This window comes from Gobio gobio (assembly GCF_949357685.1).
Source record: "Gobio gobio genome assembly, chromosome: 22".
Classification (NCBI taxonomy): domain Eukaryota; kingdom Metazoa; phylum Chordata; class Actinopteri; order Cypriniformes; family Gobionidae; genus Gobio; species Gobio gobio.
This window is the reverse complement of record NC_137118.1, coordinates 6509073-6532803: the sequence shown is the minus strand read 5'-3', so window position 1 is coordinate 6532803 and position 23731 is coordinate 6509073. Positions and strand designations below refer to the sequence as shown.

General features: G+C 39.3%; 1 protein-coding gene across 1 annotated transcript; it reads right to left on the bottom strand.

The window, feature by feature from the left end:
- Window positions 1-3326: 3326 nt before the first annotated feature.
- Window positions 3327-13496, bottom strand: LOC307119149 (zona pellucida-like domain-containing protein 1; the record flags this gene model as incomplete). Its single annotated transcript, XM_079805228.1, has 11 exons — window positions 3327-3481; window positions 9347-9367; window positions 9466-9577; window positions 9907-10075; window positions 11767-11847; window positions 11932-12029; window positions 12117-12189; window positions 12474-12658; window positions 12884-13104; window positions 13266-13391; window positions 13487-13496. 11 exons carry the CDS (start codon window positions 13494-13496, stop codon window positions 3327-3329), a joined length of 1251 nt encoding a protein of 416 aa, XP_079661354.1.
- Window positions 13497-23731: the final 10235 nt, after the last annotated feature.

Below are 23731 nucleotides of genomic sequence, written 5' to 3'. Positions count from 1 at the left end.
CCAGTTCTCCTCTGGCCAATTAACAAACAGCGTATTATTATTATTATTCTGGCAGTTTTACAACTCGGAGGTCATAATAGATCAGAATATTCGAGGGACCGGGGGCAACATGCTGGAGATGGGTTTATTGAGGATGATGCTGATTAAATAATTATTAAAGTGCAATATTCGAATGATCGGAGGCAACACGCTGGAGACGGGTTTATTGAGGATGACATTTCGATTTAAGTATTATTTAATTGTAATATTCGAACAATCTGAGTCAACACGCCGGAGACGGGTTTATTGAGATGCCGTGTCGATGAGGCAGTTGCAGGGGGAGTCTAATCACGGTCTCTGCAGACACTTCGGGGTCCTGTGTTGGTCTTCTCTGGGCGCAGGTCCACCATCTGAACTGGATACGGCCCGGATCCGGCTGACTGCAGTAAACCACGGGATAAAACAGAGAGACTATCATTAGCGTAGATGCCATTCTTCTGATGATGTAACGAGTACATCAGGTGTTATGGGAAGTGTTCCCGGTTCCGGCTGACCTAGTTAATGCAGCCTAACAATCATTTCATTGAAAAAGTGTTTTATGTGTATGCCACAGAAAAGAGATGTGTTTTTAGTCTAGATTTAAACTGACAGAGTGTGTCTGCTTCCCGAACAATGTTAGGAAGACTGTTCCAGAGTTTCGGAGCTAAATAGGAAAAGGATCGACCGCCTGCAGTTGATTTGGATATTCTAGGTGTGATCAACTGGCCAGAATTTTGAGACCGCAGTAGACGTGATGGAGTATAATATGTTAAGAGCTCGCTCAAGTATTGGGGAGCTAAACCATTTAGTGCTTTGTAAGTAATAAGTAAGATTTTAAAATGTATGCGATATTTAATAGGCAGCCAGTGCAGTGTTGACAGAACTGGGCTAATATGGTCATACTTCCTGGTTCTAGTAAGAACTCGAGCTGCTGCGTTTTGGACCAGCTGGAGTTTATTTATTAAGCGAGCAGGGCAACCACCCAGTAGAGCATTACAATAATCTAGCCTTGAGGTCATGAACGCATGAACTAACTGTTCAGCATTTTGCATTGAGAGCATGTGCCGTAATTTAGATATATTTTTTAAGATGGTAGAAAGCAGTTTTACAGATGCTAGAAACGAGGATCTATGACCTCTGGTAGCATCTCTTTTAATAGCCTAGTCGGTATAGGGTCGAGCATACATGTTGTCGATTTTGATGATTTAACGAGTTTAGCCAATTCTTCTTCTCCTATAGCAGTGAATGAGTGTAATTTTTCCTCAGTGACACTACAATGCTCTGTCTGATGTGATACTGTAGTAGACGGCTGCATGGTTAAAAAAATGTTTCCTAATATTATCAATCTTACATGTGAAGAAGTTCATAAAGTCATTAGTGCTGTGCTGTTTACAATCATCAGAAGTTGAAGCTTTATTTTTGGTTAATTTAGCCACTGTATCGAATAAATACCTTGGGTTGTGTTTGTTTTCTTCCAAGAGAGTTGAGAAATAAGCAGATCTAGCAGTTTTTACGGCCTTTCTGTATGTGATCATGTGCTCTTTCCACGAATTACGAAATACCTCTAATTTTGTTTTCTTCCAGCTGCGCTCCATTTTTCTGGCTGCTGTTTTAAGGGCCCGGGTGTGCTCATTGTACCACGGCGTTGGACTATTTTCTTTAATCTTCTTTAAGCGCAGAGGAGCAACTGTGTCTAAAGTACTGGAAAAGAGAGAGTCAATAGTTTCTGTTGCAACATCGAGTTCTTCTATACTATCTGGGATGCTGAGCAGATGATACTGATGAGGAAGATTATTTAAAAAGCAATCTTTAGTAGCGGCAGTGATTGTCCTGTCATTTTTGAAGCGAGGGGGCGGCTTTGCAACCTTAGCTAAATTAAGTATACATGATACTAAGTAATGATCTGAGATGTCATCGCTCTGCTGCAGAATTTCAACGGTATGTTATGTGGTATGTACATAGGCTGAATAAATTCTCTAATGTGGATACATGCATATTTTGTACACATCATTATACAACACGTGCTTATTAGGAGAAAATATATGTTGTTTAACGAGAAAAATATTTTGTTAAAACCACATAACATCTCGTTATTACGACATAATTGAGTGGAAAAAATAATGTGTATGTGGCAGCAATGCGTCACGGTACATTTTAACACGGGGCTCAACAAGATTCTCTAGCGGCCATTCAATGAATTGCAGTTTAAGTCAAGAGAAACTGGGGGAGGTTGCCGCTTGGGTCAAACACCTCATATACGACTTTTAAATATGTATTTCCTACATTCCATGCGATTAATAGTTGACCTATGGCACATTTTGAAGTGCTTAATAGTTTAATTCGAACGCAAAAGGACCAAATGATATTTTCAGGCAATCTAATTCCATTTCCACTGCAGATGTCATGGTTTTATGCTAGTAAATAGAGTCCACTCGAGGAGACAGTGATTTGTTCTTGAACCAGCAGCCTTTATTCATATGAAGCATGCATTAATGGATGAATCACAAATATACATCTACTTTTAAGAGCTCAGCCTGCCATAGGAAGTATAATGATACAAAGTGCAAAGCCAAGAACATAACTTCAGATCTAAAAAATCTACGCATTGCTGCACTCCCCTTCAGCCCACTCTCATTTAAAATGGCTTTCATTCCCATTTCTTTATTTATGAAGTTGGACAAGCAGAAGGAATCTATAATAATCTGCTACAGTGTGTGCGTGTTCAAATGTGTCGATATAAATGTTACAAGTTTCATTGTAAATGCAGGATGTTTTGGCCTGTATGTGAGTATGTTAAGCAGAAAGAGTACTTTAATAAATAACACATTCAGTGGAACATTTTGGAAGGTATTAGGGACTGTCTTAAAAAGCGCTCTCACTTCCAAACCCTCCACACACATTCAAATGTACCTCTTTTTTGTGTTTTATAGGTACCACAGCGTGTGCTCACTGGGATTGGATTCATTTGATGGGTCAGTCAATACTTTCACTTTTAATGCACTTCAATTCGAAAAACAGGAAATCCCAGAGAATTCATATTGCCTTATCTATAATCTAAGGATTAAAAGCTCTGTTTTGGTTGTGCTTTTAACATGTATCCCCAGGTCCAAGCTATACTTAAACGCAGGTTTCATGTGTAGAGCTGATGTAGTGCACTGTTGCTTTTCTAAACCACATGCTAAGATTATTCACCAAGAAGCATTACAGGAAAGATCAAGTTGTTGTCCGAAAACAGTTCTACGCTGAGCCCTGCTCAGCCCTCCGGCGATGGGAGATCCTCTCTTGGAGAAGGAGCAGGGCATCTCAGCTCACCGGGGCATTTTCGAAGGTGCATTGTTCCAGTGTCTTTTGTAGTAAAGTGCTCCCATTCCCACGATCATGATGCAGGCGAATGCCAGGATGCCCACAGCTACGCCGAGCCCCACAGAGGAGTCCACAGGCTTTTTCGTGCTGATTATCACTTCTGAGATGCAAAGACATATGAGGTTAGATCGACTGAGCTACAAGCAAAAAGTAGCTAACTATACACCACTGTTCAAAAGTTTGGGGTTAGTCTTTTTTTTTTTTTTTTTTTAGAAGAAATCACTTCTTTTGTTCAGCAAGGATGCAATAAATGGAACAAAAGACATTAAAGGATTAGTTCACTTCAAAACGAAAATTTCCTTATAGGCCTATTTTACACACCCCCATCTCATCCAAGATGTTCATGTCTTTCTTTCTTCAGTCGAAAAGAAATGACTGTTTTTGAGGAAAACATTCCAGGATTTTTCTTCACATTATGGTTTTCAATTGCAACCAAAATATTGAAGGTCCAAATCAATGCAGTTGCAAAGCGCTTCGAATCACTTCAGAGACTCTGCACAATCCCAGATGAGGAATGGGGTCTTATCTAGAGAAATAATTGGTCATTTAAAAAAAAAATACATATATACTTTTTAACCTAAATTACTCATCTTGCGCTGCTCTGCGGCCTCCAGTAACAACGAAAACGTCACACTAGACGTAGGCGGAAGTAACACCCCAGGATTTACAAAGCGCACATGCGAAGACGAATACAAACGCCCTTTAACAAAAAAAAAAGGTAAAACAACGATGTTGGATGATTTAGAATTTCAAGACGGAGTGTTTTTTTTGGTAAAGGGCGTTTGTATTAGTCCTCGCACGTTTGGTTGGGGCGGTACTTTCGCCTACGTCTAGTGTGACATCTCAACGTGATTGTGCAATCACTGGCAGCCGTAGAGCAGCGCAAGATGAACAATTTAGGTTAAAAAGTATATTAATTTGTAATTTTATTTGAAAATGAGAGATCGTTTCACTAGCTGCACACATGCACTTTATGTGGCGAGGATTTTAGTTCTCACCCTGTGTTTTTCTGTTCTGTGACTGTTTGCTTTATGTTGTCTTATGTAGCACCTGGGTTCAGGAGGAACGCTGTTTCATTTCACTGTGTACTGCGTCAGCTATATATGGTTGAAATGACAATAAAAAGCTTCTTGACTTGACTTGACTAGATAAGACTCTATTCCTCATCTGGGATCGTCTCTGAAGCCCTTCGAAGCGCTTTGAAACTGGATTGATTTGGACCTTCATCATTTTGGTTGCAATTGAAAACCATTTGAAGGAAAATCCTGGAATGTTTTCCCCAAAAAACATATTTTCTTTTCGACTGAAGAAAGAAAGACATTAACATCTTGGATGAGATGGGGGTGTTGAACTAATCCTTTAAGGGTATTTATAAATGTTACAAAAGAGTCCTGTTTCAAATTAAATGTCGTTGTTTTGAAATTTCTATTTATCAAAATTTCCACATCAAAATTAAGCAGCACAACTGTTGTCAACATTGATAATAATAAATGTTTCTTAAGCACCAAATCAGCATGTCAGAAGGATTTCGAAAGGATCATGTGACACTGAAACTGTAGTAATGATGCTAAAAATGCAGCTTTGCCATCACAGGAATACATTTCGTTTTAAAATATGTTAAAAAAGCACAATAACACATTACTGTATTTTTGATCAAACAAATTCAGACAGCTTAAGAGACTTCTTTTAAAAATATTACTGACCCCAAACTTTTTAAGGATATTTAAAGCTATTTAAGGCAGCAATATTTATATAATCTAGTAGTATTATTATAGAAAAAAAAACATTTCAAGAGTATTTCTTTGGCTTTAAAATATTAAGATTTTTTTTAAATATATATAAAAAGTTGCTGCCTTAATTTTTTTAATACAATCAATTTAGATGTTTAAGTCATGTCAACTTAAATGACATTAAACTGACTTTAAAGCTGCAGTCCGTAACTTTTTGCGCTCTAGCGGTTAATAAACAGAACTGCATGCGTCTTGCGGAAGAACATTGCAGCCGGATCTACTTCTCTCTGTTTAAGTCTATGGCGAGTCACGCATGGACTGTGCTCCTCCGCAGCGGTTCCTACCAGACCGGTCTGAAATAGTCCCAATATAAACACTTATTATAAATGTACCATAATGATTCAGGGTAAGACAAAAACACGGTTTGGAAAATGGATTCATATTGTACATTCTCATTATATAATGTTTGTAAATCTTGAACACAAAAAAAGTCAGGGACAGCAGCTTTAAAAAAAGAGTTGAATCTTATATAACTTATAAAAAAAGTTGAAAATTGCTTAACTTATTTTGGTTAGTTAAAACAATGTAAAAACATATGTTCTCATAACTTATTTATCATATAATTTTTTTACAGTGAAAAACAGCTACATTTAAAAACACTAAAACAGTGATAGACAGCAGTGGTTCATTCATCTGTACATTCATTTATAAAAAGATCTGCCTCATACATGTTTCTGTTTTTTTTTTTTTTTTTTTTGTCTGGTTCATTCACATGATTTATCTGAACAAATCGATTTACTTAAACATATCAAACTTTCAGACACTACATATTAACATTCTACAAGTGAGCGCTTGATCATTGCCAACGTTTGCTTGGTTAATTTGGTATTTAGTTAAGTTAACGAAGCTACAGTGGTGGCCAAAATTATTAGAACACTTGGCATCTGGGAGTCGTCTTATTGGGCCTGGATTTATTTTCCAAGAGGACAATGCCCTGAAACATTCTTCTATTGTCGGAACTACCTGTGACAGAAGGAATCTGCTGGAACATTGAAAATGATGGCCTGGCCCCCTCAAAGTCCAGACCTCAACCCCATCGAGAACATTTGGGGTGAGTTGGAAAATAAACTGGACAGGGGCCGTATTCACAAAACATCGTAAGGGTAAAAGTAGCTCCTAACTTGGCGATTTAGGAGAAACTCTTAAAAATAATGGGCGTGCGTGTCAGTCTTAATTTTAGGACTCCTAAATTTTAGCTCTAAGAGTATTTCACAAAGCATTTTAGCACTAAAACTAGCTCCCTAAATCAGTGAAACGCTAGGAGTAGTCGAGAGGACTCCTAAGTCACTAAGACCAAATCACTAAACAATCCTAATGGCTGCAATCCGCCCAAAGACACTATACAACATTGAGGCAATAATAAATGTATATTTAATAATAAAAATAAAAAAAAAATGTCAGATTACCTGTGGCCATTGTTTTTACGAGTTCCCACTTACAAATGATCGAATAGAGTAAAAGAATATATGAGCATATTAGGCATATTAGGATCGAGGGCTCCGAGCTTGGAATTTAGCCCAAACCCAGAGTTATGCCCCGCGTTGCAGACCGTGAGTGAGGAACGGGGTGGCAGAGGGATGCAGAAAACTGTCGAGGTAACTCAGCTCTCAGCTGTGGATATACCTCCTCTCAGGCTGATTAGATAGACCATGCATTTGAACGTGCTACTCACAAACTTTATTTATAAAACATAATTTTTGCTTGAATTCTGCAATCTCTTGAGATGCAGACATGTAAGAGGCTGACAATTACATTTACATTTATGCATTTAGCAGACGCTTTTATCCAAAGCGACTTGCAACTTGGGAGTACACGAAGCGATTGGTCATTAAGAGTCGAGTAAGCGCAACAAGTGCCTGAAATACTGAGACCGTGTACATTGCTCAGTGTAGCACAGGCTAGAGTAGGGAGGGAAAAAAGGGGAAGAAAGAGGAAAGGAACGTTTTTTTTTTGGGGGGTTTTTTTTATGAGGTTAAGGGAAGAGCTGAGTTTTTAGTTGACTTTTGAATGTTGTCAATGATTCTGCGTTTCGGATGGCGGTGGGAAGATCGTTCCACCAGCTGGGAACGTTGAATGAAAATGTTCTGGAATGGGATTTTTTGCCTCTCTGTGATGGTACTACAAGCCTTAGCTGAGCGAAGGCTTCTGGTGGGGTTGTGGATTTGTAGAATCGAGTCAAAGTATGCAGGAGCTGAGCGCGTGGTGGCTCTGTAGGCAAGCTTCAGCGTGTTAAACTTGATGCGAGCAGCGAGTGGTAGCCGGTGCAGAGAGATGAAGAGAGGAGTGACGTGGGTCCTTTTGGGCTCGTTGAAGACAGGACGTGCTGCTGCATTCTGGATCATTCAAAGTGTTTGGATCGCACAAGAGGGGAGTCCAGCCAGAAGCGCATTGCAGTAGTCAAGTCTAGAAATAACCAGGGCCTGAACAAGAAGCTGTGTTGCGTGCTCTGTTAGGAACGGTCTGATCTTCCTGATGTTGTGGAGCGCAAACCTGCACAAGCAAGCTGTCTTAGAAATGTGTTCTGAACACTTTATGTTCAATTAGCTGAACATACTAGTTTAATTAGTGACACTTGGCTTACTTTTTAAAATCTTTATTTGAATATAGCAACATGAAACCTCGTTCAACTAAATATTTCTATAATTAAATCACTGACCCCTATCAGCCAATCAATGTGGTCATAGTTGTTGACATCATCCATAGCAACGAGGGCAACCCCGCCCTTACGCTTAGCTTAAGACTTCTCTTTATTCCTTAGTAAAAGTTGTTCTCAGCAGCTTTGTGGATAGGTTTTAAGAGAAAACTCTTAAACCTGCACTATGTAACTTTTCCATCCTCTAGAGGTCGCCTATTCAAAACAAAGGCGTAGTTTGATGACGCCAAGTTTGAGCGCAGAACCTTGGGATTTGTGCTCTTCCCCTCACAGCCAGTGGAAAAGAAACGGGATAGGACTCATGTTGATGGATGTGATTATTGACGTTACTCTAGTATGAAGCAGAGCAGGACCGAGTGTTGTGGAGCTGAGCAAGGCCGCTGGAGCGATTGTTAAAGGTCCCATGGCATGAAAATTTCATTTTATGAGGTTTTTTAACATTAATATGAGTTCCCCTAGCCTGTATATGGTCCCCAAGTGGCTAGAAATGTTGATGGGTGTAAACCGAGTTCTGGCTGTCTTTCTCTGCCTTTGAGAAAATGAGAGCTCAGATGAGCTGATCTGGAATTTTCCTTTTATGACGTCATACCAGGAAAGGTTACCTCCCCTTCCTCTGCAACATAATCTAACACTCATTTCAAATGCAAAGATGTCAGCCAATCACAACAGTGGGCGTTTTCACTGAAGTCTCACAGCAGACACGCCCCTTGAAACAGGGCATTCAGCCAGAGGGGTAATAACAGTATAGAAAAAAATGCCTTTTATTTCTAAATCATGAAATTTTTTAATGTAAAAATCATACTAACAATATAAGTACACCTCAGGAAACATTATAAAATAATAGAAAAATGCCATGCCATGGGACCTTTAATAAGATTAACGCAACACACGCCTCGCGAGCAGCGGGACTTTTATTATGCCACAGTCACCGGCGCCATTTCCACTTTTCAAAATAGCAATATTCTCACGATTTACAAATAATTGGAAACATTTGGGATATTGTAAGTACTCAACTGAACAAAATATATAACACTGGCCCAGTGGTTTTTGGATATTTTACTGAAAAAAGGTTACATAGTGCGCCTTTAACAAACAACTTTACTGCCATTTAGAAGAACTCCTAGTGGTAAGATAAAATGCTTTGTGAAAATGGCCCCAGATCTATTGTAAATTTAAAGGAAAGCCTTTGGCTTCAGTTGCAGATGCATGTAATAATATTAGTGTTGAAGTTCTCAGAGGAAATATATTGACACTATGCCAAAGAGATGTGAGGAAAGGAGAAAGGTAGACATACCAAATATTAAAGTGGATAAAAAACAGTACGACTCACTTCATCTGATATTTGATGGTCAGAGCAACAATCTGCATGTTTCATGAACATTATGAAATTAAATCACGCTTTGGAGGTCAATATTTTCAGATCTGTCAGTTGTTCTAATAATTTTGGCCACCACTGTACGTTCAGTGAATGACTCGCCAACACTAATATTACATGTTTAAATGTCAAAAAGTGAATGCTCACCTTCCTCTTTTGTTGCCACCACTGAAATGAAATAAACAGTATAGAGTCAGTTTCTCAGAAAGCAGTGTAGGTAGTGTTAGATTGATTCATTTAGTTTTCAAAAAGGGGAAGGAACGTACCGTTCTCTGCACGTATGGTGATGGCTGGTGATGTGATGGTGGTGCTTTCTGTGACTCCATTTGGAGAAGGAGGGATGGGTGCATCGTCTCTCCTTTTTCGTTTGCGACATTGCTGTGGAAAGAGCAATAGGTCTTGGTGAGTCCAAAAAGTGTCTCGGCCAATATTTGTCTGGGTAGATGAACTGTATGTGTGTGTTGCTATTTTTGTGGGGACAAAACGTCCTCAAATGTCCCCACAAAAATAGCAAAGCTTGGCTGTATAGTGACACTGACAGCCAGGAACATAAATATTAATGTAGCGCAACTGAAACAGCATGATGCTAACAATATGATCCAGCCCAAGCCAAAAGGGCTTCTATTCTGGTTAGACATAACTTATATAAATTCTAAGAACAAATGATGTAAATGGGTAGTTTATGTTGTGTGTGCGTATGTGTTTACCCTAAATGTAGCGCAGGTTGATATTTCACACAGTCTGGTGATGCAGTGCAGATAGTACGTCGACACTGTCTGGTTCTGTTGCTCAGTAAAGCGGAAGGCAGGAAACGAGAACCGAGCAAGCTGCATCTCCCCATTCACCAGCATTTTAGTGAGATGACCCATTTCACAACTTATCAAACAAATCATCAAACAAATTATTCTATCACAAGCCCTCCAATCACTTTCAGACAGATTTGATCATTTTACAAACATGGCTTTTGTACAAGGTGTAATGGGTATTATGTTGTTTGAGTTGAAAATGAAATGGTTTTAACCCAGTGAATGGGTTGTTTTAACCCGGTGGTTGTTAAATGTTTGCCCAACGTGCTGGGCAGTTTTATTTAACCCAACTATTGTTTAAAATTACTCTATGGCTGGCTTAAAATGACCCCAAAATAGGTTGGAAATGAAAATCAGACACATAATTACTATAGTTAACGATAATAATCAAAATGTGAACATTTATTAATAAGCAATTTAATTATTATTCATTAAACGAATTAATATTAATACATGTTAATTTCCAACATACTTTGGGTTAATTTAACCACTTAAGCTCTGGGACCATTTTGGGGATTTCCGCCTGAATTTGGCCTACCCAAATTGAAAAGCTTCCCATACCCACATATCTAAATACACAATTTTGGTGTCATTTTAAAGGAAACCCTTTGAAGTTACATAAAACACATATAAACATGTAAGTATATGTTGTCTGATCTGTAATCCCCCCCCCCCCCCCCCCCCCCCCGATCTGTAATTTTTGGTTATAAATTAATTTTTGAAAGTGTATAACTCAGGCCCAGTGTGCTCCAGCACCCTGCAGACAGTTTTGGCTGTTTCCACTAAATTCCAGAAAATACTGGAAAAAAGATTTTTGTCTGTACATGTTTATCACTTTTACTAGTGTTTTATGTAAAATGACACCAACATTTTGTATTTAGACCACTGTATGTGGGTATGGGAAGCTTTTCAATTTGGGTTGGACAAATCCAGGCGGAAATGGTCTCAAGAGTAATTTAGTGTAAATAAGTTACTTTGTGTAAAACAAATGCCTAAGTGATGTATGTCTCCAGAAAGTAGAGACTCTAAGCTTTCAAATGGTACCACATATGAGGTCAGAGCTCCTCCACAGACATTTATAATGTAAAGTATATCCATGACGATGTCCTTCCGGACCCTGTACAGGGTCTGCAGAGTTTAAGCCATTTTTTAGCAATAGTTGAGTCAAATAAAACTACCCAAACATTTAACCCAACCGCTTGGTTAAAACAACCCAATTGCTGGGTTTGTCAATTTTCTTCCCAACTTAGGTTGTTTTTAACCCATCATTTTTAGAGTGTACTCTGACCGTCCCATGTACACACACCATGATATATGACTATAGTAATTGTCCAGTACCATAGTATAGATCAGAGAACTGAGAGATTTGACATCATCACTGAATACTCTAAAAAATGCTGAGTTAAAAACAACCCAAGTTGGGTTGAAAATGGACAAACCCAGCAATTGGGTTGTTTTAACCCAGTGAATGGGTTGTTTTAACCCAGCGGTTGGGTACCATAGTACAGTCAAAATTATTTTTTAAGGGTTAATATAGAACAGAACCAAATGATACCGCATTATGTCAATACTTTCACTTTCAATCTCAGAATTCATATGGTCTTTTCAATAAGCTAAGGATACTGCATTATGATTGAAGTTTGGGTTAAAAAATATTAAAAACAAACAATATATTAAATAAAATGTTAAATATTTAAAAAGATATAAATTATTATTAATAATATTAAAAAAGAAGAATACTACTTTTATGATTAAACTTACGGCATAAAGAGGTTGAAGAAGGTTTTGGTGGCGGGTGCGTTGGAAGTGGAGGCATAGCATCTGTCCAGCAGCAATAAGTACCTGTGAAGTACATACCAATAGTCAACTTCAACGCAAAACTGCTCGATTTACTGCCACAATGATACTCAATGAGACGTGTCTTACTGGGAGGTCAAGTTGGTGGCCTCCACTTGCACAAACACATTTGTCCTCAGCTCAATACCAAGGGGAGGGATGACGAGGGGCTGGGTGTAGTTTATGTCCTGAGAAATGAAACACATTCAGATGATTAGCATTTGTTTCTAGCTGATCTAATCTTAACGGATGGTCCAGTTTAAGGATTGACTTACTCCGAAGAGTCTAAGATTTAGAGTGCTGATGAAACTGCCATTGTTGTCTTTTACTGCAATCGAGGAGGACGACCTTTAAAAAGGCAGAACGAGGTTAAAGTTGACTTGAAAGAGCCTACAAATACTCAATGTTGACAACTCACAGACTAGACATGCGTATATGTGTCATTGTGTCTCTCTATTGTGAATCTGGTATAGTTTCCCTGTCCCTTAAGGCAACGACAGGGATGGACCAATTAGATTGGAAATGCGACATTACACCAAGACTTATTCCCCAGTGAGTTTTTGTTCTTTTATCCCGAGGTAAACAGATCTTACACCTGGTTTGCGATAGCGTGAGAGAAAACGAGTGCTTACACATCCACTTGAGTGTTGTTGATCATGTACTCCAGAGGATAAGAGCATGAGTAGTAGTACTTCAGCTCGGCGTTATACGTCACGGTGCCTGTTGTGATTTCACTCGATCGTACAACTCCACTGACGTTGACGGTCTCGATGTTGGAGAAATCGGAGAACACGCCTGTCCCTGGACCTGTGATCGTCTGTGGAGAAAAGTTAGGAACGAATTGTATTTGATGCTATAAGATTGACCCTTTAGTTTTTAAATATTTGTTATGAATTTGTTGAGTCTACTTGTACACCGTATTAATCATTATTAGAGTATGTTTTACAAGAAAATACTTCAACATTTCATGTTTAATTCAATGTTACTTGCCATTTTCTTGTAATTGTTTAGCAATTTTTTTCCAACTCAGTGTATTACTCACGATAAAATTGCTGCCGCAGGCATGGGTTGAGTTCAGCGGGAACCTAAATCGTGCCACGGGCGGTAAGACGGTAGTGTCGACGGTCCCTATGCAATCTGGGTTATTGATGACGTTGTTGAGGATTAACTCTGATTCGTTGTAGCCAGTGTATAGAACAGGACAGAATTTGATGGCCAGACTGATGTATTCCGTTCCACAGTCCACCGAGATGTCTGTGTACTCTATCGTGATAAGAACGTGCGGATTAGCTGTACAAAAACTGGCATGAACTCTTACTTGAGGCAAAAGAAACCCATTTAAATCAATCATTTTTGTTAATCAGCATTTCAAGCTTGAAAGCACCTTCCGTGTGGTTCATCGAAACCATAAATCAGAACTATACCTGGACGTCTGTAATCTGATCCACAATCGCTCAGTGCTAACTGAATGCTTTTGTCGAATTTTGTAGCTAGGAGGAAGAGGAAGATGTTGAGGAGAATATATTTCCTGCCGTTTGCTGAATGTGAACCTGTTCGTGGAAGAAAATAACACCATATTCAAAATCAGTACATCCAGGAGCTCAGCGCATATCCCACAGTTACACGCCCTAGGACACGTACGCACCTTGTATCATGCTTGCGGTTGGTTTGGGTATCCTCTGCCTGTGAGATTGTCTTGCGAACTAAGAGTCCTTTTATAGAGCACCTTCCTTTGTGGGATGGGATTGAAATAAGGTCAGATAAGTTTGGTGTGTCCACTGTTCAGGACCAGCCCTTTTGTGAATAAAGTCCCATAGTCAACCGCCTGAGGGCACTTGCTGAAACTCTACACATCGTGCGCCTTCAAAGACATGCAGTTGACAATGGCCAGGTGTCTTTGTCTACTTACTTAAACATGGATACCCTAGGCATCTTAATACAAGACCTCATGGAGTAAGTGTCGTGCCCCAGGGAGTGGAGACAATACGGCGATGGCTCTTTTCACCTTAGTTTAACACTGTACGAAATGTCAGGGATCTTTATATTGACCCAGAGGTAATCCTAGAAACACAACAAATAAGGATGATAATGCAAACATACATGATTAGCAATGGAAGTCTAAGCATGCGACCGTTTTGATGGGAAAAAATAGATGGGTTGAGTTTTTTGTTGTTGTTGTTGTTGTTGTGTCAGGGTTTCCATGGTACCATTGTTTTCTTTGGACAAGGTTTTCCCCGAAAGACCATGACTGTTTCCTGATTTCTGCGAAATGCTAAAGGAAACTGTACTGTACAATTTAATTATTAATCATTTTATTTGTAATATTATTTGAAAATATAACTTATTTTATAATATATAAATTAACAAGATCTATCTATCTATCTATCTATCTATCTATCTATCTATCTATCTATCTATCTATCTATCTATCTATCTATCTATCTATCTATCTATCTATCTATCTATCTATCTATCTATCTATCTATCTATCTATCTATCTATCTATCTATCTATCTATCTATCTATCTATCTATCTATCTATCTATCTATCTATCTATCTATCTATCTGTCTGTCTGTCTGTCTGTCTGTCTGCCTTTATGTATGTCTGTCTATATGTCTGTCTGTTTGTCTATATGTCTGTCTATCTATATGTCTGTTTGCATGTCTGTCTGTCTGTCTGTCTGTCTGTCTATATGTCTGTCTGTCTGTCTGTCTGTCTGTCTGTCTATTTGTATGTCTATATGTCTGTATGCCTATATGTCTGTCTGTCTACATGTATGTCTGTATGCCTATATGTCTGTCTGTCTATATGTATGTCTGTATGCCTATATGTATGTCTGTCTGTATGTCTATATGTCTGTCTGTCTGTCTATATTTCTGTCTGTATGTCTATATGTCTGTCTGTATGCCTATATGTCTGTCCGTCTATATGTCTGTCTGTCTGTCTGTCTATATGTCTGTCTGCCTGTCTGTCTATATGTCCATCTATATGTCTGTCTGTCTGTCAGTCAGTCAGTCTGTCTGCCTGTCTGTCTATATGTCTGTCAGTCAGTCTCCTTGTCTGTCTATATGTCTGTCTGTCTGTCTGTATATATGTATGTCTGTCTGTCTGTCTGTCTATATGTATGTCTGTCTGTCTATATGTCTGTCTGTCTGTCTATTTGTATGTCTATATGTCTGTATGCCTATATGTCTGTCTGTCTATATGTATGTCTGTATGCCTATATGTCTGTCTGTCTATATGTATGTCTGTATGCCTATATGTATGTCTGTCTGTATGTCTATATGTCTGTCTGTCTGTCTATATTTCTGTCTGTATGTCTGTCTGTATGCCTATATTTCTGTCTGTCTATATGTCTGTCTGTCCGTCTATATGTCTGTCTGTCTGTCTGTCTATATGTCTGTCTGTCCGTCTATATGTCTGTCTGTCTGTCTATATGTCTGTCTGCCTGTCTGTCTATATGTTCATCTATATGTCTGTCTGTCAGTCAGTCAGTCTGTCTGCCTGTCTGTCTATATGTCTGTCAGTCAGTCAGTCTTCTTGTCTGTCTATATGTCTGCCTGTCTGTCTGTATATATGTATGTCTGTCTGTCTGTCTATATGTATGTCTGTCTGTCTGTCTGTATGTCTATATGTCTGTCTGTCTGTATGTATGTATGTCTATATGCATGTCTGTCTGTCAGTCAGTCTGTCTGTCTGTCTGTCTTTCTATATGTCTGTCTGTCTATATGACTGTCTGTCCGTTTAAAGGTATGTCTGTCTGTCTATATGTCTGTCTGTCTATATGTCTGTCTGTCAGTCAGTCTGTCTGTCTATATGTCTGTCTACATGATTGTCTGTCTGTCTATATGTATGTCTGTCTGTCTTTCTGTCTATATGTATGTCTGTCTGTCTTTCTGTCTGTCTATATGTCTGTCTGTCAGTCTGTCTGTCTATATGACTGTCTGTCTGTCTATATATATGTCTTTAGAATCTATCTATCTATCTATCTATCTATCTATCTATCTATCTATCTATCTATCTATCTATCTATCTATCTATCTATCTATCTATCTATCTATCTATCTATCTATCTATCTATCTATCTATCTATCTATCTATCTATCTATCTATCTATACTTCCATCCATCCATATCTGTCTATCTATCTATCTATCTATCTATCTATCTATCTATCTATCTATCTGTCTATCTATCTATCTATCTATCTATCTATCTATCTATCTATCTATCTATCTATCTATCTATCTATCTATCTATCTATCTATCTATCTATCTATCTATCTATCTATCTATCTATCTATCTATCTATCTATCTATCTATCTATCTATCTATCTATCTATCTATCTGTCTGTCTGTCTGTCTGTCTGTCTGTCTGTCCATCCGTTTGTCCGTCCGTCCGTCCGTCCATCCGACATAAAATAAAATAACATAAAATATGCATCTGTGCTTTTTGTAAGGTATTTTTATAACTAACTTACATAAGAATGATTTGGCAAACTGTTTACACAAATTCATTCTGCCCATGTTTCAAAAATTAAGCCCACTGGGCATCATTGGATAACCAATTAAATAGATCAGAAATCAGACAACATAATTACAAGGGTGAGGAAAACATTCATTAAGCACATCGCAGCGCACTCCTGGGCTTTGTTTTAACTATAATCCCATCGCAGTATTAATGTCTTAATTTAGTCTCCAGTCACTTTGTTAGGTTGATAGCTTGACATCCAAATGCTTTACAAAATACAAATATTGTGTTTTGTACCAGATGTTCCCAATTAGTGCTTAACACTTATACACAAACTATTCTTATTCCACCAACAGTATCCTGCTTTTCTTCAAGTCTGACTTGACAGGCAACGTCCAGAGATCTGATCACATAACCCATGGCACTTCAGCGTTTACTCCATTCGTTACAGAAGGATCTGTTAGAACTTTTGGTGCCACAAAAAGTGTACCAGTTAAGATTCTGCGGGATACAGGGTCATCAGAAACCTTTGTGCTAGAGTCTGTGTTGCCTTTATCACCTGATTCTTATACTGGAAGCAATATGTTGGTTAAGGGCATTGGCTTGAATGTTATGTCTGTCTCACTTCATCAAATTATTTGAGTTGATTCAGGGCGAAGTGGAGGTGGCTGTTCATTCCTGCTTGCATGTGGAAGGAATACAGGTAGTTCTGGGGAATGATTTGGCTGGGGATCGTGTCTGGCGAAATTATTCACCACATCTAGTGCTTGCACCATGATGGTGTTGGAACTTTGACCTGCCCTACAAATGTGGTACCTTCTTGTGTGATAAATCAATCTATGAGTAAAACACAAGCTGAGCTGAGAAGGTGGTTTGTAAAAGTCTAGAAATCCCTTCAATTTTGTCAGTGTCACGTGATGAATTGATTGAAAAACAAAAAGCTAACGCTACTCTTGTTGAATTATTTGACCGAGTTGTTTCGGATGACACAATTGTGAATCTCTCATCTGGGTATTACCTAGATCAGTGGTCACCAACCTTTTCAAGCCAAAGATCCCTAACCTCGGCCTTGATGAAAGGCAAGATCTACTTATCGAATAATAGATAGAAAAAGATAGCCCAGATTCGCCTTCCAATTTGAGGCCTTTTATTTACAACCCCAAATCAGAAAAAGTTGGGGCAGTATGGAAAACGCAAATAAAATAAAAAAAGAAGTGATTTCTAAATTTACTTTGACTTGTATTTCATTTCAGACAATATGAACACAAAATATTTCATGTTTTGTCTGGTCAACTTCATGTCATTTGTAAATATGCATCCTTTCCTGTCATTCAGACCTGCAACACATTTAAAAGAAAGTTGGGACAGGAGCAATTTAGGGCTAGTAATGAGGTAAAATGGTTAAATAATGATGTGATTTGAAACAGGTGATGTCAAAAGGTGATTGTAATTATGATTTGGTACAAAAGCAGCATCCAAGAAAGGTCTAATCGTTTAGGAGCAAAGATGGGCCAAGGATCCCCAGTTTGCCAACAAATATGTGAGAAAATTATTGAAATGTTTAAAAACAATGTTCCTCAAAGAAAGATTGGAAGAGATTTGGATATTTCACATTCAACAGTACATAACATAATTAAAAGATTCAAGGAATCTGGAGGAATTTCAGTGCGTAAAGGACAAGGGCGCAAGCCTAAGCTGAACAACCGTGATCTCCGATCCCTCAGGCGGCACTGCATCAAGAATCGTCATTCATCTATAAGCGATACCACCACATGGGCTCAGGACTACTTTGGCAAACCTTTGTCAAGTACCACAATCCGTAGTTACATCCACAAATGCCAGTTAAAACTGTACTGTGCCAAAAGGAAGCCCTATGTTAACAGTGTCCAGAAGCGCCGTCGACTTCTCTGGGCTCGGAGGCATCTGGGATGGACCATCACACAGTGGAAACGTGTACTGTGGTCAGATGAATCAGTATTTGAGGTATTTTTTGGGAGGAATGGACGCCGTGTGCTCCGGACCAAAGAAGAAAAGGATCATCCAGACTGTTACCAGCAACAAGTCCAAAAGCCAGGGTCTGTCATGGTATGGGGTTGTGTCAGTGCCCTTGGCAAAGGTAACTTGCACTTCTGTGAAGGCACCATTAATGCTGAAAAGTACATAGAGATTTTGGAGCATAATATGCTGCCTTCAAGAAGACATCTTTTCCAGGGACGTCCATGCATATTTCAACAAGCCAATGCAAAACCACATTCTGCACACATTACAAAGTCCTGGCTGCAGAGGAAGAGGGTACGGGTACTTGACTGGCCTGCCTGCAGTCCCGACCTGTCTCCAATAGAGAATGTGTGGGGCATTTTGAAGCGCAAAATGCGACAACGAAGACCCCGTACTGTTGCCCACCTTAAGACTTGTTTGCAGGAAGAATGGGACAAAATTACACCTGAAACACTTCATCACTTGGTGTCTTCAGTCCCTAAACGTCTTTTAAGTGTTGTGAAAAGAAATGGCAACATTACAAAGTGGTAAATGCTTTACTGTCCCAACTTTTTTTTAAATGTGTTGCAGGTCTGAATGACAGGAAAGGATGCATATTTACAAATGACATGAAGTTGACCAGACAAAACATGAAATATTTTGTTTTCATATTGTCTGCAATGAATGAAATACAATTCAAAGTAAATTTAGAATTCACTTCTTTTTTTTCTTTTTTTTTCCATACTGTCCCAACTTTTTCTGATTTGGGGTTGTAGTATTTTAATTGTATTTGAATTACATTTTCAACTTTTATCAAACTGATGCAACCAAGAAAATGCTGTAACAATGTAACAACACTGTAACACTTGCAGTGATCAGATCATATGAAATGGCACTGAACTGAACAAAGTGCCATTGTCAGCAGTAAATGTACTACCATTAACATTTTATAAATGAACTGTACTAACAAAATGCTTGACAATCTCAATTAAGCTAAGTGCAGTTATATGCCCCGTCTTATGCAACATCACTTTTCACAATGCCATCAGAAAGCAAAACTGCTGCAGTAATGTTACTGTTACACTCAAGTCAGTGTGATGGCTGTGACTGAAAACTGTCTGTGAGTACTCTGAAGTCTGGCTCATAGCTAGAGACAGCAAGTTTGAGGCAGTCTGTGAGGTGTCTGTCAGTGAGGCGGATCCTATACTTTGATTTAATTATTTTCATCTGTGAAAATGCCATTTCACAGAGGTAAGTTGATCCAAAGTACGCAGTCACTTTAAGTGCACATGTAGTGAGGAGAGGAAACTTCTCTCTGTTGACAAGTCCCCAAAAGTCACTGTCCCTTGATCTGGCTTTCAGCTCTATGTCATTTTGCAAATCAATCATCTCCATGTCAACTCCACTTGACAAAGAAAATACTTGCTGGAATTTGGCTGCAACCTGTTCTATATCAATGAGCATGAATGGGTTTGAGACAAATGCAGCAATACATTCCATTTCGTTCAACTCACCAAAACGCATATTGAACTCTGTTGCAACTTTGTGCAGGTGAGCACAGTATTTCTCAGGGTGAAAAACATCCTTGTCTTTAATGCTCTGTGACATTTTTTCCAGGTTGGGAAGGTGTGTTAGCCTCCCGTTTTTTAGATGCGTGATCCAAACATCGAGCTTAGACTTAAAAGCGTTCACTGCGCTGATAATGTGGGGCAGGTGTCGGTCTTTTCCCTGGAGCTCGTTGTTGAGTGTATTCAGCTTTGCGGTCAAGTCTGTCAGAAACCCCAGGTCCAGCAGCCACGCATCATCTTCCTTGTGCTCCTCGTTTCTTGCAGACAGAAAAGTCTTTATCTCAGGCAGTAAGTCAACAAACCGCTGCAGCACTTTCCCGCGGCTCAACCACCACACATCAGCATGAAGTAGTAGATCTCCATACGCGGCATCGAGCGCATCCAGGAACGCCTTGAATAAGCGACGCTGAAGTGCTTTTGCTTGTATCAAGTTTATCAGTTTGACCAACAGTGACATTACGTGAGAAATTCCACGACTTTCCCTGCCAAGGCCTGCCGGTGAATCACACAATGATAATTCTTGAAGTCATTACGGCACAGTGCTATAAAACCAGAGCGCACACCACCGGCGCCGGTGCTCCGTCGGTGGTAATTGATACCAGTTTATGAATGGGGATATCATTTTCTCTTACATATTTTTTAAACTCATTGTACATATCCTCACCTCGCGTTCTCTCCTTTAAGTGCAAAAGAGTGAGGAAGTCCTCTTTTGTTGTAAAATCCTGGAAAACCATTCTGACAAAAACAACAAGCTGAGCTGTGTCCACTGCATCCAGAGATTCATCGAACTCCAGTGAAAAATATTCACAAAGTGACAAGTCCTTTAACACCTGTCGATCCACGTCCTCTGACAGTGACTCGACCCTCCTTGTCACTGATGAAGGACCGAGAGGTACAGCACGGAGAGAGGCATTAATGTCGTCTTTATTTTTAAAATCTTTGAAAATGGTCTCTGCGGTAATGGCCATTGCTTCTTTGAATATTTCAAAGGTTTTTTGTTTTTAGCCAGAAGGTGGCTTATACGAAATGATGCTTCAGTAGCGGCCTTATTTTGATCAGCAGATTTAGTAAAAAATGATTGCTGGGCCTTCAACTCGGATTTAAGCTCGTCAACTTTCTTTGCACGGATCGCGCTCTTTGGCGGGTAGCTGTCCTTAAATTTCGGATGGTTGGTATTGTGGTGCCGCTCCAGATTCCCTCTTTTACATAATGCTTGTTTTTGGTGGCACAACATGCATACACAATTATTTTTTACCATGGTAAAAATAAATTGCTGTTCCCATTCTTGATGGAAATGGTATGTTTTACCCTTCTTTCGTGCAGCCTCCGCCATTCTAACTTGACAGTCACCTGGATAGTGTTTTACCTGTATATTGACGTTTGCGACAGTTATCTTACCGGTCCTCGTCTCTTATCTCATTCGTCACTTTATTGAAAATAAATACAGCACTTGGATTAAGAAATACAGATGACTGCAAAACTGAACATTAATAGGGTGTGATGTAGGCCTATTTTTTATACTTTTTTTTATCTTTTCTTTTCGGGATCTACCCGGACAGTGGCAAAGATCTACCAGTCGATCGTGATCGACGGGTTGGCGACCACTGACCTAGATGAAGGATTGCTGGTTCGGAAATGGGCGCCGCAGAGTTTGCAATGGGCGATCCCATGGTGCAAATTGTAATTCCTCAGACTATCCAGCAACTAATGTTATAGACGTTATAGCGCATGATGCGTCTGGCCATATGGGAGTGAAAAAGACTTACAAGTTACTTTTGACACGTTTCTTTTGGCCGAAATTGAAGCGTAATGTGTCGAAATACACTCACCTAAAGGATTATTGGAACACCTGTTCAATTTCTCATTAATGCAATTATCTAATCAACCAATCACATGGCAGATGCTTCAATGCATTTAGGGGTGTGGTCCTGGTCAAGACAATCTCCTGAACTCCAAACTGAATGTAGAAAGGGAAAGAAAGGTGATTTAAGGAATTTTGAGCGTGGCATGGTTGTTGGTGCCAGACGGGCCGGTCTGAGTATTTCACAATCTGCTCAGTTACTGGGATTTTCACGCACAACCTTTTCTAGGGTTTACAAAGAATGGTGTGAAAAGGGTATGCGGCAGTCCTGTGGGTGAAAATGCCTGTTGATGCTAGAGGTCAGAGGAGAATGGGCCGACTGATTCAAGCTGATAAAAGAGCAACTTTGACTGAAATAACCTCTCGTTACAACCGAGGTATGCAGCAAAGCATTTGTGAAGACACAACACGCTCAACCTTGAGGCAGATGGGCTACAACAGCAGAAGACCCCACCGGGTACCACTCATCTCCACTACAAATAGAAAAAAGAGGCTACAATTTGCACAAGCTCACCAAAATTGGACAGTTGAAGACTGGAAAAATATTGCCTGGTCTGATGAGTCTTGATTTCTGTTGAGACATTCAGATGGTAGAGTCAGAATTTGGCGTAAACAGAATGAGAACATGGAACCATCATGCCTTGTTACCACTGTGCAGGCTGGTGGTGGTGGTGTAATGGTGTGGGGGATGTTTTCTTGGCACACTTTAGCCCCCTTAGTGCCAATTGGGCATCGTTTAAATGCCACATGGTTTCTTGAACATGACAATGAGTTCACTGTTCTAAAATGGCCCCCACAGTCACCAGATCTCAACCCAATAGAGCATCTTTGGGATGTGGGGGAACGGGAGCTTCGTGCCCTGGATGTGCATCCCACAAATCTCCATCAACTGCAAGATGCTATCCTATCAATATGGGCCAACATTTCTAAAGAATGCTTTCAGCACCTTGTTGAATCAATGCCACGTAGAATTAAGGCAGTTCTGAAGGCGAAAGGGGGTCAAACACAGTATTAGTATGGGGTTCCTAATAATCCTTTAGGTGAGTGTACATTAAATTTTGTCACACATGTCAGCTTACTGGAAAGCCAAATTAACTCACTCAACTCACTTTTCTCTCACTGCCTCTCTCTGTTTCTTAAATGTGCTTCCTACATAGGCGCCAGGTTGCTGAAAGAGAGCGAGATGACAAGATTGGGGAGATTTACAAGCTGGACCAACTATTGCCATGTGGAAAATTTGAATTGTGGGAGTTTTTTTTTCGTTAAGACTCTGCTCTCTTTTTTATGGGGGGGGGGGGGGGGACCCGTCACACATTCCTTATACACATGTCCGAGTAGAATAAATCTGTTATCCTATATATCAAGAGGTCCAAAAGAAGGGCACGTTTGATTAAAGGGCAACCACTGCGTGTAAACACTGTTAAGTGGTGTGAGAAGGTCAGTGGATTATTCTGTAATGAGAGGGCTCTGCTTTAAGCTGCAAGCTAAGCACTTTGTTTCAGCGTTATTCTTTTCTTTCTCCGTGCGATGAGCCATAGATCCAAATAAATCTCAGGAGAATCTGTGGAGAATCACAGATGGATTTAATACAGCTTAAGCATGACCCCTGCCCCTGTCAGATGCCAGCAGTGTTATTTCTCCCTTCAAAACAGATTTCTTATTGGCATCTACTAGTTAATATGATGCTACACGGAGATCTGGCAACTTTCACTGCCAGAACTGTCCTTCAAATCACAAGAATATCTTTAGATCATAATCCTCATTAGGCTACAGGGCCTTTGTGTTGGAATATTGGGAACTTTTAATTGGCGAAACTTAAATTTGTAGCCTCCTTTATAATATAACACAATATAGGCCTATCATTTATTTTTGCAATAAATACAATACACTACTGCTACAAAAGCTTCATGCGAGTAATATTTTTTTTTCTTAATGCTTTTATTCAGCAAGAATGCATTAAATGGATCAAAAGTGACAGTAAAGACATTTATAATGTTACAAAAGATTTCTA